Source organism: Mercenaria mercenaria, chromosome 1, assembly GCF_021730395.1.
Source record: "Mercenaria mercenaria strain notata chromosome 1, MADL_Memer_1, whole genome shotgun sequence".
In the NCBI taxonomy this organism is placed as follows: Eukaryota; Metazoa; Mollusca; class Bivalvia; order Venerida; family Veneridae; genus Mercenaria; species Mercenaria mercenaria.
In genome coordinates, this window is record NC_069361.1 from 49,738,591 (window position 1) to 49,753,162 (window position 14,572).

The 14,572-nt window shown below is 32.5% G+C and overlaps 1 protein-coding gene across 1 annotated transcript in view; it reads left to right on the forward strand.

Annotated features, from left to right (window-relative positions):
- LOC128558223 (uncharacterized) overlaps positions 1 to 14,572 on the forward strand; it is a 46,084-nt gene that overhangs the window by 13,799 nt on the left and 17,713 nt on the right. Inside the window, exons 2-4 of the mRNA XM_053547101.1 lie at positions 2,186 to 2,804; positions 4,276 to 4,392; positions 9,709 to 9,825. Of these exons, the coding sequence (XP_053403076.1) occupies positions 2,189 to 2,804; positions 4,276 to 4,392; positions 9,709 to 9,825 (850 nt within the window). The 5' untranslated portion in view covers positions 2,186 to 2,188. The remainder of the gene's footprint in view (positions 1 to 2,185; positions 2,805 to 4,275; positions 4,393 to 9,708; positions 9,826 to 14,572) is intronic.

The window sequence follows — 14,572 nt, forward strand, 5'->3', positions numbered from 1 at the left end:
TTTGATTTCAGGTAATAGAAATACATATAAGATGTTTTGATAGATACGGATAACTATTTATTCTAAAATTTAGATAAAATATAAGTTGTTTATACATGAGCTTCAACTTTTTTTTGTATTACCACGGTTGAGCATATATAGTTGAAATCATCTGGTCTTGGTTGTTCGGTGGTCTGGGTTTTCTCGTATTCTAGGTTGTTGTCTAGCGGTCTAGGTTGTCCCGTGGTCTTGGTTGTCTCTACTTCTGAAAGGACAGGTAAATAAATGCAGATATAATTTCAAGTCAGCGGAGTAAAGTTCTTATGATTCCATATCGTAAATTAGTGATTTATTTCAATACTGACATCTGTCCCCGCTTTAGTCTCAAAACCAAAAAAAAAAATGCTTTCTTCTCATGGTAATACAAATTTACAAGACATGCATACAAACGTCGAACTAAATTTAAGAATTTCATAAATGCATGGGTATACAGATTATATATAAAAGCAAAAGGGATTGCCCACAAGTTTTAACAACTTAGCGGGCTGGCCCCTCCCAGTTGTCATACTGCTAGTAACAAGATGAACATTATTTTCTTTGTATTTTCACGCATTTACATGAAAATAATGAATATTTGATTTAATAGTGAAGTTCCAAAATGAATAAGAGGAAAAGGTAATAAAAATAGAAATATACAATGAAGAAGAAATTGTTTTTGTTTTTGGAAAAAAAGGAAAAGAAGACCCCGCGTTGATATTTCCTGCCCTTAAGGCCATCGCACACACCGAATATACACCTTTTTTTTAAATAAAATTTAATCTACAAACATATTAATCATTTTTGAACCTCCTTGTCGGGTTGATAAAACAGTGAACATGTTGAAAGAGCCTTTTATTGTCTCCGCCACTTAATGGTTGATTCAAAAGATTAATTTTTTAGGATGATATGCTGGAGTGTTTGTAAATATGATACACCTCTGGTCCGAGTACAAAGGATCCTTAAAAAAGTACTGGTCTGCGTTTTCAAACCGAAATCTGCAGTTACATGTGAAATTATCCCGTAATTGATTGTAATGCAAGTCCGCACTTAAATAGCTTCAATTGTTTCTGACTCTCGCATGATGTATTTGAAGAAATCTTTCACCAAATAAAAAATAAGACGAACCGTCTGGCCGTTTGGTCATTTTCTACACTGAAAGTTTTTGAGTATAACGTGTGTCCATATCTAAACTGTTCCACCGTTTCTACAGATACCAATAACTGACTTCTTCTTTAATAAGGATTTTTAAAAAATGCTGTTTTTTAAAATGAAATGTGGCCGTAATCACTGCGGGTAAACTATTCGAGTAATGTTCAAACGATAAGAACGCGGAAACATCGCTTCGAGCAATTTTGGAGAGTTTGTTCTCAATCGAAGTCGGATTTGTCTTTATGTTGTATCTTAAGTAAATGTTCCATAAAGACAGTCATCCCTTCTCTGCAAGTAGATACTTCTGTTTTGTGCGTTTCCGTATGTTCATGATGACCGGAGAGAATGGGATAGAAATACCATAAACTAAATTTGAAAAAAAAAGAAATGTTAGTTTCAGTATTTTTCTCAATACAGAGTCATTCTGACTTCAAGAAGCATTCTTTTCTGCATTGTATTTTATATATACTATTGTAAAGAGTTAGTAAAAGCGAACGTTTCGACTAAGTTAACAACAAATAATTATGAAATGCATTTTTTTTGTCGTTTGCCTTCCTACATCTGGACATCATGAAAATACAGAGACAGAGATCATAAATATACACATGTACGGAGATAGTAAGTTGGGCTGTCGTATTTTGTTACATTCTAAATGAAATGAAGACAAAACTCTGTATCTGTCTGATCGGAAAAAAGAACTGATACAATTTTCTTTACCTACTTTGCCTTCTCGGTCCGTTTTGCACACGAAACGAATAGATTCGCAACGGTCTCATAACTTCTTCTGGGTTTTTATTTTGTAGAAACAGAAATTTAAGAAGTGTCTAGCATTGTGCTCCACCAGAAATTCCTAATAAAAGATTCTAATGAGTATATGCCAGAAAATTTGAACAAATGAGTGAATTTTAACGTTACCGTAAAAAAGCAATTAACAATATGTCGTATCATGCTGAGTTTTCAAACATTCACACCGCAGGGCAACAAAAATCGTTTAAAAATTATTTTCATTTCTTTATAGACAATGGCAACTTTAGATGATGAGAGATATATGAGACATATACTGTTACTAGGTGAGGGTGGATTGCTTGTATTAAGAGGCATTGTAATTAGAGAAGCAGCAAATCGAAGTCAGACTCTCGAACAGTTACTTGGAACAAACAGAGCGTGTTTTAAAAATCTTGTCGAAGAACAGAAAAAGAGTTTGTTTCCGTCTACATCTACAGTAAATGCAGATGTACAAACCTGGGATATGTCCATACTTATGGTCGTATTGAAAAGATTGTTCCTGGGAACACCAGGTTTTTCGCTTGCAGACACAACTTCTATCAAAACCTTGAAAGCACAAAGAAATCACATTCAAGGGCATCCCACGAGCATGAGCTTCAGCGCAACTGAATATGACACAAATCGACGTTTGCTAGAGCCAGCTCTTCTGCAACTAGCTTCAGGTATCAGTGCAGATACAGTTACAGAAATCAAAGACATCATAAGGAAAACAAAGTCAGGGAATATCGATATTAAGTCGTCATTAACACACATCAAAGAGCTACATGCATTCAAAACAAGTTTTCTATATGCATTAGAAAGAAAATTATCAGTACTAACTGATGTGAATCGCAGATTAAACGATATTGAAAGTAAGTAAGCTAAACAGTTTGAACAAAAACATATTCCCAATTTTTTTTACAAACTGTCCTCCATCTGAGAGGTTGGTTTAAAGATCAACCACGACCTAGTGACCTTCTTTTTCCTCCCACATGAACTATATGCAAATTATTCTGATAATACTGGTATAATACGGTTTTTCTAAAGGATGATAGGTGGACAATTTAGGTCCTCCTTGAAATAATGTATTTTCACAACTTCATCTGAAAATTTATCAAGTCTATATCTTATCAATATAATTTTATAAACATAAAATAACAACTATCTTTCACTGTAGAAACAAAGTGTGGTCTAAACTAACCTTAAAGGTGGATAATCAGATTTTGGCCATGTAACGGATTTGTTCGAAACTTTAGCATCTGATAATTTACACTCATTTATGTTCACTTAACACTTAATACAAATCAGATTTTCACTGGAGGTATTTTTAAAATTTCATTTTCCTATCCTGGTTGCCCAACCAAGATATAGTTATTTTATCATAAGTATAAATTTGATAAACATACTTTGCCTAAGGAAATGTATAAATATTAGACATATTGTAATATATTTGTAAAATATTTGCATTAAAAATTATGTATTTAGATGGAATTCATTAGAAACGCAAGTTTGAAGAATTATTATTACCTCCCTTTGCCTATCTTGGTTGCGCAACCAAGATAGATTGGAAATAAATGAATTCAGAAGCTACACACAGCTTTTAAACTTGCATTTTGGTTCAGATTGTTCAATAGTTGATATGTCTATCAAATGCAAATGTAAAACTAGACATTGTATCGAAATAAAAAGAAATACCCAGCTTTTTATATACTTTCATATTAAAGGGGAGTAATTACAAAATTTTATAAAAATAATAAAATATACATTTCAAATAGGAATCTAACTCTATGTAATCGGTCTTTTTGTACCTTAAATAATTTTCTACCAGAATATACAAAAAGTAAAAAATGTCATTAAATGTTGTTTAAATGTGATTGACCACCTTCAATACATCAAAGACATTAAACACATTGTCTAGGCATTTTATATGTCACTGTCAATTTTTAGCTAGATGATTGTTATTTCTCATTTTCTTCATGCAAAGCATGTATAATTACCATCATGGAAATACCAAAGAATACAGTTATTTTGTGGTGCATCATTAATCATTATTTCTATAAAGATTCGATATAGGAAACTTCATATACAGTTTGTTTTTTTTTTCGTTTTTTTTTCAGTATTACTGCAAAGATTTTAATTAGTTTGGTACGAAAAAGATAATTGAATAATAACTATAGTGTTATGACTATGTAAAAATCTCTACATATCCCCGCCCCTATGATCCGACAATTACTGCCCTCATTTTATAACAAAGTTTCGCTTTATATTTTCATGAGGTAGAAAGGTTTTTCAATCATGAATATTGTATCTTTGTCTCTTTTAAATGCAAATTTAATATTGCAGCATGCCTGAATAATATGGACGGAAATCATGCAGTCAGACATGGAGAGTTACAAACACAACTTCAAGAAATTGATATAACCACAGGAGCCACGAAGAACGCTATGGCCGGCATGAAAGGTATACAATGAAAGATTTAGGAGAATGTCATTATATCTGGAATTATTTTATGCATATAGGTCTAATTCCGCCACAGTGTGTTGTGCGAAATGCCTTTATTTAGTTAATACCCGTTATTATGATTTTATAATTACACACATAAGGTTACTAGCGTCTTTTTATTTTATCATTCGAGAAGTAAATAAAACCAAATACTTAACGATTTATCATTATTATTCAATAAGAATCATGTAAAACATTACATCATATGACTTTTATCACAAGGGGTAGCAAGTAATGTAGATAATAACATTATTATGGTAAGTTTGGAGGTTTAATGCCACTTAATGTGTGGACAGGGAGTGCCGGAGCAACTGTCCAAATACAGTCGGTCGAGAAGAACCGGCGAGCCTGAATGAGAAAAAAAAGGAAGTGTGGGTCGAAGCAAATTTTTGTCCATAAAAACGAGTAACGAGACTGCAATATTATGACAGTCAGTGCCGAAGCAACTGTCCAAGCCGGCAATATTATGACAGGGAGTGCCGAAGCAACTGTCTGACATGAATAGTAAAATAAGCAAATGGCAAAACCTATTGCGAATAAGGCAAGCTATCATTGGAATCCACGGGCAAAGACGCACATTTACTTGAAACCAATCAAGTCAAAAACTTGGCAAGTGCAACAATAAACTACGCAAACTAGGCAAATATGGCAAGCGCAACAGTAAACTAAGCAAGCTAGGATGGCCAGATCACATGGGCAAAACCTAGAAACGCAAACAGAATTGCAGGCTTACAATCAAAATTTATCTAACCGCGATTCAAAATACGCTGTGTTTTATTACTTTAAATACGTCAGTCGAATAGGCCCCTAAACCGACGGGAATGAGGTCAAGGCCCCAACATCGATTTAGGAGAAAATTTGACAGACAGATACCATACAATATCAATTAATAAAATAATTTTGTGTATAAGCAGTGAATTTTGCTGGCTCGCGTGTTCAACCCTCGACCGACAGAATTTTTACGATAAGTCACAGTGTTATATGACTATAGAGTAATTTATTGAGAAGAATTGACAATCATCGTTTATATTCAGTTTCTCAAAGACTATTCTGAACAATTATTACACATCAGTTATACAATCCTTATGCAAACGTTCATTACAAAGAATGCAATAACAAAAAGTGTTCACATCCGATAGATATACATGTCTACAGACTGTATAAGTTATAGCAAACAACTTCCCACAAATACTGTCCTGAATGTCCTTTCTAATAACAATTCAACTGATGCAACAAACGCAGTATAAAGTTCACTAATGTTCAAAGCAATATAGACGTTTATCATGTAGTATTATACACTTATTACTTAGTTTCTATCAGTAATGAGAATGTCTGAATGTCTACAACTTCATGAGTGACAGATCGTTCACTTGATACCCCTTTTCTGGTAAGCAATGTTGCCATTTCCGCATATTAGCAAGAAGACTCTGAAAAATACATTAAAACACAGCAGAGCAGAGCAAAGAAAGAAACATTATATATGTATTAATATGATGTCTAAATGAAAAATCGTAGCAAAACAACGATTTGTAAACAACTTTGGGTGGGTGGGATGGGAAATTGAGCTTTTAGCAGTGTAGTTTATCTTCGGTGGTGAATCGAGAAAGAGAAATTTGCACGGACTTTTGGTGCTTATATATCGTTGGTAGAACTGATACCCGGCTTAATGATATCATGCTGGCTAGAATCCATGCGTAACGGACGATAATATCCGAAGATCACCAGTTGCCAAGTGATCGTGACGTAACTGCATAGCAACGGTGTTGACAGTTTTTTCTTGCAAAGTAAAGTAAATTATTTGCAGAAGAAAATAATTTCTAATATTTAGTAAAGGTCTAATTAATTTACAAATTAAACTGTACTTCCTTCAAATTAAGATTTTGAGGAATGAAAACGCGCCATACTATAGTTCAATTATCTTATTCAGCTATTTTCGATGAAAAATCAGAACTAATATTACGATTAGAACTTATTATAAGATGTAATATGAAAACGAATCTTTGAAATAATTAAGTCAGAGATTTTATAACCCATATCTTAAGAGAGGTATATAAAATTTTGCTATCTATTAGTTCGTTCGTCTGTCCGAAACACTAGATCTATGTTTTTATTGATAACTTTTATAACAATTTAAGGGATTCCAATGAAAATAAATGTAAAATATTTATCAATATTACGAGATATTACAATGATATAAGCTATTGAATGTCTGAAGATACTTGTCAAGATAGTCTCACCAATACGTCTAAGGTCAGTGTTAAAGACAATATAATATTAATTCATTTTAATAAAATCCACTTCATGTCTGAAACATTTCTTTGAAACGACCAAGGGTTTCATTTGAACTTTGCACAAACATTAAGAATGATGATACTGGACTGTCAAGGTAGGCAACGAAGCATATAGTTTTCATACACTTTGAAATCCAATAAGAAAACATAGGATACATTTATTTCAAACTTTGGACTTAGCCAACTTAATATCAGTATTACAAGGATTACTAGAAAATAGTCTGTCTATAACTGATATCATTTATGTCATAAGAAATAAATAAATTACCGAAGTAATAGATAACACAAGTGTCATTTATGAGATACGCTAAAAATAATCATTTGATGAAAAATAGACCTGATGCAATAATTTAAAGATGCTTCAAGAAATTTCACATCATCTTATTTCACAAATATTTGATAGAATCGACTCTATTCCGATTTATTTAATCGGGAATAAGCAGGACCTGGGCAATTGACCCAACTAAATGTTACCCACCATTTCTATAGCATACTCCTGCTATATATATAGCTTTATACTCGCAAATATGTTTTAAAAAGACAAATAGTTTACATAAAACCAGGTTTGTCAAAACCTCTTATGCCATATTGCTTTAACTCTACTTTATTTATTGATACATTGTTGAAATATGTTGGCAGTTGTAAATAATTGGGTCCTTATTCTTGATCTTTAAAAACAGCTGAAGTTTTCGATCATGATGTATTTTCACATAACTAAATCGTTATTACCTTAAATGTATTTACATCATACCTATAAAGTATAACCCAAATGAACAAAAAAAGACATTTTATTTATACTTACTTATTTCAGCTCGATTATGAAGAAAGCTTCCAGCTAATATAACTCACTCTCGTTATGACAACAGTACCGGCTTTACTAGGAACCGGTCTCGCAAAAAAGACATCCGCAGTCTCAAAAGATGGGTGTACATGAATGCTTGCTTTTATGACCTTTTCAATGTCTGCTTTTTATAAAACAAATCGCATTTATCGCAGATACTGTTTATATCGATATATACGCTGAAGACTTTTTTAAAAATGATAACTTAGTTACTGGCAGGAATGCCACAATGTTGTTAAAAACGTCAACGTTTGTGCAAAATTAAATATATGCAATTTACACCCGGAAAACAGAAATGCATTTTTCTAAGTTAAAAACTCTTAAATTGAACTTGCAAGAAGTCTTTAACAATCTTTTGGTTGCAATTTTATCTAATTAAATGAAAATTGCTGGATGTAACAAAATTTAATATAACATAAACAAGTTTGCATTTTTGTAAATGAACATGATTTAGTTCAAAAGCCACACTTTTCGAAATAAACAGATGACATAAAATTATCATGATATGAAGCATATTTTATGCCAAGCATTGACTTTCGTACTTTCTTGAAAATATAATACTGATCAAATACAGAGTATATACTAAACACTGTGGTATCTGTAATAACCATTGGCACCAGAACAGAAAGAAAATGCAACTTTATATGTTATACCCTACCCCTAGGTATTCTATAAGAACCATGGTCATGAACTGGAAAGTGCACTAACCCATTTCAATCGTACATTTCTCACCTAAAACGCGCAGTTCGGTGAATGTATATCTAGTACATTGAACAAGCGATAATTTATCTTCCCTCGTACAGTAGTCACATTGTCTCAATATTCCATATTGCCGAGATACTCCACATAATTTATGCTTTCGTCAACGTTACAGAAAGAACTTGCGTGAACTTCCCAAATGAACATAAGGTCTAGAGGTCACAGCAGTGTTCACATGTTAGGCGAAATGTAAACAAACATAAACAGAATGAAAAATATTCACAGTTTTACAATAAAACACGAAATGTTGAATGATATTCATCTTAGATATGATTTTGAATTTGAAGTCATACATTGGTATACATCTGTTCTGTTTATTTAATTCATTTTGCACATTTATGCTGCATATACACATTTTAGTGTACACGTGTAGTTAAAAGACGACTGACATACATGTTCACATAAGCCAATCAGAATGGTTTTGTAATCTAGACCGGAACTTCAACAGGGAAGATCAGGCAAGTATTTTGTGTAACGTTGAAAAAAACTATAAACTACGCGTTGTTTCTCTAAGATAAGAAATATTAAAGAAATGTGACCGGTACACAATGGAAGATAAATTACCACTTGTTCAATATCCATAGTACACATTTACCGAACTGCGTGTTTTAGGTGTGAAATTTGCGATTAAAATGGGTTAGTATATTTTCCCGTTCATGACCATGGTTCTTATAGTATACCTAGGGGTAGGGAATAACATGTACAGAGGCATTTTCTTTCTGGTCTGGTGCCAGTGGTAATAACCAACATATGTATCACATATAACGCGTTGATCTATCTATATATTCTCACCATCGTACAAAATTATTCGCAATTATCACACGACTTTCAATTATACTTTCTCTCAATATCTCCTGTTAATGTTTGAAAATTCCGAAAAAATTAATCGATGTTTTGGAGTTATTATACGGATAAATGTAATAAGTAAATTCTATAGTTGGAACTAATTAAAGCAAATTATCAGTACTAACGGACATAAATCGCTTGTTAAGCGGTATTGAAAGTAAGTAAGCAAAAATGTTTGAACGAAATCATATTTTCATTTATCTTTACATACTGTCATCCATCTGAGATTTTAGTTTTATCCCTAGTTCTAAAATGATTTGATAGTATGAACCTTAAACATAAAGTTCTGTTTGTTCACTATCATTGCATAGATGTAAATTAGTTTGATACAAAAAAGAGAATTGAATAACTAACTAATGTGAAGATTATGTAATATCCTCTACAGAGCCCCGTCCCCATTATCTGATAATAACTATCCCCATTTTATAATAATGTTTCGCTTTATCTTTTCATAACGTAGAAATGGTGAGGTTTCAAGATATTTCATCTTTGAATATGGCACCACTTTTTCTGTTAAATTCACATTTAACATTACAGCATGCCTTGATAATATGGACGGAAGAAACGCAGTCAGACATGGAGCGATACAAACACAACTGCAAGAAATTGATATAACCACAGGAGCGACGAAGAACGATATCGCTGACATGAAAGGTACACAATGAACAATGTAGGAGAATTTCAGTTTGTCTGAAATTATTTCATGTATGTGGGTCCAATTCCGCCAGAGTATGTTACATGGAATGCCATTATTTAGTTAATGTCTGGTATTATGTTTTTACACAGATAATGTTACTATGTCTTTATATTAAGTAAAGGTCTTAATAATTCAAAAACTAAACATTACTTCTTTGAAATTAAGATTTTGAGAAAATGTAGCAAAAATTAGCATAACGCGTCATACTACAGTTCAAGTATGTTATTCTGCTATTTTCGATGAAAACTCGGAATTAATGCTACGATTAAAACTGATTATAAGAATTAATACGAAAACGAATCGTTGAAGAAATAAGCAGTAGCTTGCATAGCCCATTTCCGAAGGGAAGCATGTACAAATTTTGCTACGAATTAGTTCGTTCGTTTGTCCGAAACACTATGTTGTTATTTACAACTTCTGTAACAATTTAAGGGATTCTAATGAAAACAAATGTTAATATGTATCGACAATAGGAGATATTGTAATGACACAAACTATTGAGTGTTTAGAAGATACTTGTCGAGATAAGTCTCTTCAATACGTCTATGGTCAGTGTCAATGCATTTTTATACAAAGCACCTAGTGTCTGAATAATTTATTTAAATCGATCAAGGGTTCCAATTGAAGTTTGCACAAGCATTTAGAATGATGAGACTGGACTGTCCTTACTTTCAAGGTAAATGTCGTAGGCAACGAGACATATAGTTTTCATACACTTTGAAATCCAATTATTTTAAACTTTGGACTTAGCCAGCTTATCATCACTATTACAAGGATTACCAGAAAATAGTCTGTTTATCAGTGACTTCATCTATCTACGTTATAAGAAATAACTAAATTACCGAAATGATAGATTACCCAGTAAGTGTCATTAATGAGATACGCTAAAATAATCACTTGATGAAAAATAGACATGATACAATGATTCAAAGATGTTTCAAGAAATTTCACATTAACTTACTTCACAAATAATTGACAGAATCGACTGAATTCCGTTTTATTAAATCGGGAATAAGCAGAACCTGGGCAATTGACCCATTTCAATTTTACCTACCATTTTTAGAGCATACTCCTGTTATATAGCTTTTTAGTCGTAAATATGTTCTAAAAAAGACAAATAGTTTACATAAAATCAGGTTTGTCAAAACCACTTATGCCATATACATTTGTAGATTTAACTCTACTATAATATTTATGATACATTGTTGAAACATGTTTGCAGTGGTAAATATTAAGGGTCCTTATTCTTGTTCTTTGAAAACAGCTGATGTTTTCGTCCAAGATGTGCTATGACATAAATAAAGTGTTCCTCCGAGATTTACCTCCGGAACTTTTGTAGAATGGGGAATCTAAGAAAATATATAGAAGAAAGATCAATCCTCTCTTCCAGCAAGTTTTATTTTATTATTCTCCTTCATAAGAAAGTTGTCAGAATGATGTTACATATTAAAATGTATGTATGTCTTATGATAAACATAAACATATTTTGAATATACATAATATAATCCAGTAGAAATTAATACAGATTTCTAGAAATAAATGTGCCTGTTTCTTTCTTTTTTCTTTTTTTTATTAGCAAAGTCACTAAATTTTAAAAATTACCTTTTTATTTATGATCAAATTATAAATATCCAAAAGATAACTAAGACTTTAGTTAACAAATGTATGAACTGTAATTTTATACCAAATCATTCACTTACATACCTTATTAGATATTGAAATATTGCAAAGTTCAAGATATAGTTTTTTCAGGAATTTTAAGTAAACATATCATTACTACTTTAATCTAAAGAAATCACAAAATGTTATGGCCCCTGAAATAGTTAAAAAGGCAGATTTTCACCTTGTGACACACCTAGCTCAAAAAGCATAATGATATAAATGGATGATACCTTGCATGAGTCATTATCATGATATGAACTTGTGCATCTCCTATTTGTTGTCTGCCTCCGCCCCCTGTTTCCAGAGTTATTGCCCCTGAGGTAGTTAAAAAAAGACACATTTTCACCTTGTGACGCACCTAGCTCAAAAAGCATATGATATAAATGAATGAAAACTTGCATGAGTCTTTATCATGATATGAAATGCGCACCTCTTATTTTTTGGCTGGTTCAACCCCTAAGTTATGACCCTGAAATAGTCAAAAATTTATAATTTGCCTAGCTTTAAAAGAATGTGATGTAAATTCATGAAACCTTGCTTGAGTCTTTATCATGATATGGCCTTGCACACTTGACATTCGTTTTGATAATTTTAGTGCTTATTACAGAGTTACGGCCCTTGAAATAGCCACAATAGTAGATTTTTGTTTTAGATGCTCATAGCTCAAAAAGTATATGGCCTAGAATAATAAATCCTTTTCATAAAATGTTTGTTTAGGCTATATTACCTCCTTAACACTGCAAACATCTGAATTGTTGCCCCTTATTTATAATAAATGTACCAGTGGGGGCACACTATGTGTCCTAAAGACACATTCTTGTTTTAACTTCTGAATAGAAGGCCATACTGGAAAGAAGTTGTATGTATTGTTATATATTCTTCATGTTTTACCTTCTGAAAATAAGGTTTTTATATCTCATTTTGTATCTCGGTCGTAATTTTTAAACAATACGAGAAATTTAAATGAAACAAACCTCAGGTACAAAGCATAATAGGCAGAAATGTATATCTTGTTAGAACTATTTAAATTCTGCAACTCAGTTGGATTTAAAATGCCCCACAGTTAAAGCCTCGTAAACAGTGTGTTAACTAATCACCGTAGCATTCTCTACAATGTGTAAAAACTGATAATAAACCCTTTTTAAGCTTTGAAAATAAAATAAATGCCAAATAAACGAAACAAAATTTCTAAAGATATCATGGAAAACGGTGAAATTATGTTAGCATTTAAATGTTGTATGTAAAGGTTACATTATTACTAAATCTATACTGATAGTTTTATTGATGTAAAGTCGGTCAAGGAGTTACGATTATTTTGAGGTAAAGTCCAAAACATTTTCGATTTAAGTCCAAACGAGCAAACTTGCACTCAGCAATGAAGTAAAATGCTTGACATCATAATAGTTGACGGCGTACACTGAAATGAAATATATTAATATCTAGATTTGACAAGAATGATTTATAGATCATTCAAAATCAAAAACAAATACAAGGCATTTATATAGTGCAAAAATGATACAATATTCTATTGCGCTTTACAGTTACATAACACAGATTTTAAACATAAATATTCAATATATGAATAGGATTCTAAAACTTAGATTTAGACATATCTAAATACTATTTTATACCACTACTGATATTTTGTATCTTAACAGAGTACACTCATTGTTCATGAAACAGACTAAACAAATGTGTTTTCAGTTTTGATCTAAAGCCGGCTTCAGACTGAATGTCCTTCAGATAGCTAGGTAGATTCGTTCCAGCATTTGGGACCAACAATGGTCATAGATATGTCTGTTTTTTCACCGTCTAGGAATGTTTAAGTTAGTAACTTTGTGAGCTTAGCCTGTACTGTTGTCGAGTAGGTCTGTACAAATATTTCCTTCAGATATACCGTAGCTGTACCATTGATGACATGGAATACTTTTTCTAGGACTTTGAAAATGACTCTGGCCTTAACTGTAAGTCTGTGTAATTCTATCAGAAGTTCAGCACTTGGCTGTAGACAGGAAGCATTCATGACTACTCTAGTGGCATGAGTTTGGACTCACTGTAGTTTGTTGATTTGGTAAGCTAGAATTTCAGTAAATAAACTGTTGCAGAAGTCAATGTGGGAATGAACCAATCATGCACTAATGATTCAGTTGACTTTTGTATGAAACGTTTCCGTATAGCTCTAAGGTTTTGTAACTGCACATGAGCTATCTGACACTCTTTCTAGATGTGATGGTCAACGTTGAGTGTATTGGTCATGGTTACACACTGGTCTTTAACATGATCGACGCATTTTACGCCACGCCAACCAAAGTTTACACTTGTGATGATCAATTTCGCTGTTGTCTGGTTTCATACATAATAATTTCAGTTTAAGACTGATTCATTTCTAGTTTGAAGGTTGTCATCCATTTTATGATTTCATTGAGACAGCTGTCAAGTTGTTGTAGAACAGGTGTCTCATTTTGAGAATTTCCCGCTTGAATCTTTAACGCAATCCTGTGGTCATCCGCGTATTCAATAGATTTGCTTGATATTTCTGCACCACTCGGATGAGAGCCGATATGTACAGGGTAAGATCACTGCTCCGGCACTAGAACTCTGCATGACACCTAACCTCAATTGATTCGTGTCAGGTGCTGTCTGTTTGACTAAGACTTTCATTGTTCTATTCGTGAGATAAGATTCTATCTAGCTTCAAGTCGATCATGATCACGATTGTTACTTTATTTTTATCTATGGTTTCCAAAAGATTATTATATACATTTTAATTATTGCTGTTTCAACCCCGTGATATTTTCTTAAGGCAAATTGGTAAGCTTGGAGGAGATTGTTAACTTTAATACGTTTATTGATTTGGTTTAGTACAGCTTCTTGAAGAAGTTTGAAGATGAGTGTTAAATTTGACACCGGGCGATATTTTTGCAGTTCCAGTGGGAGACCTTTCTTCTACATAAAAAATTTTCCTCTTCTCTTGGAGCACACCAGACAGCAGTGATAGATTTACAATTTCTGTAACAACGGGAGCAAGTTGTAAAAAATACT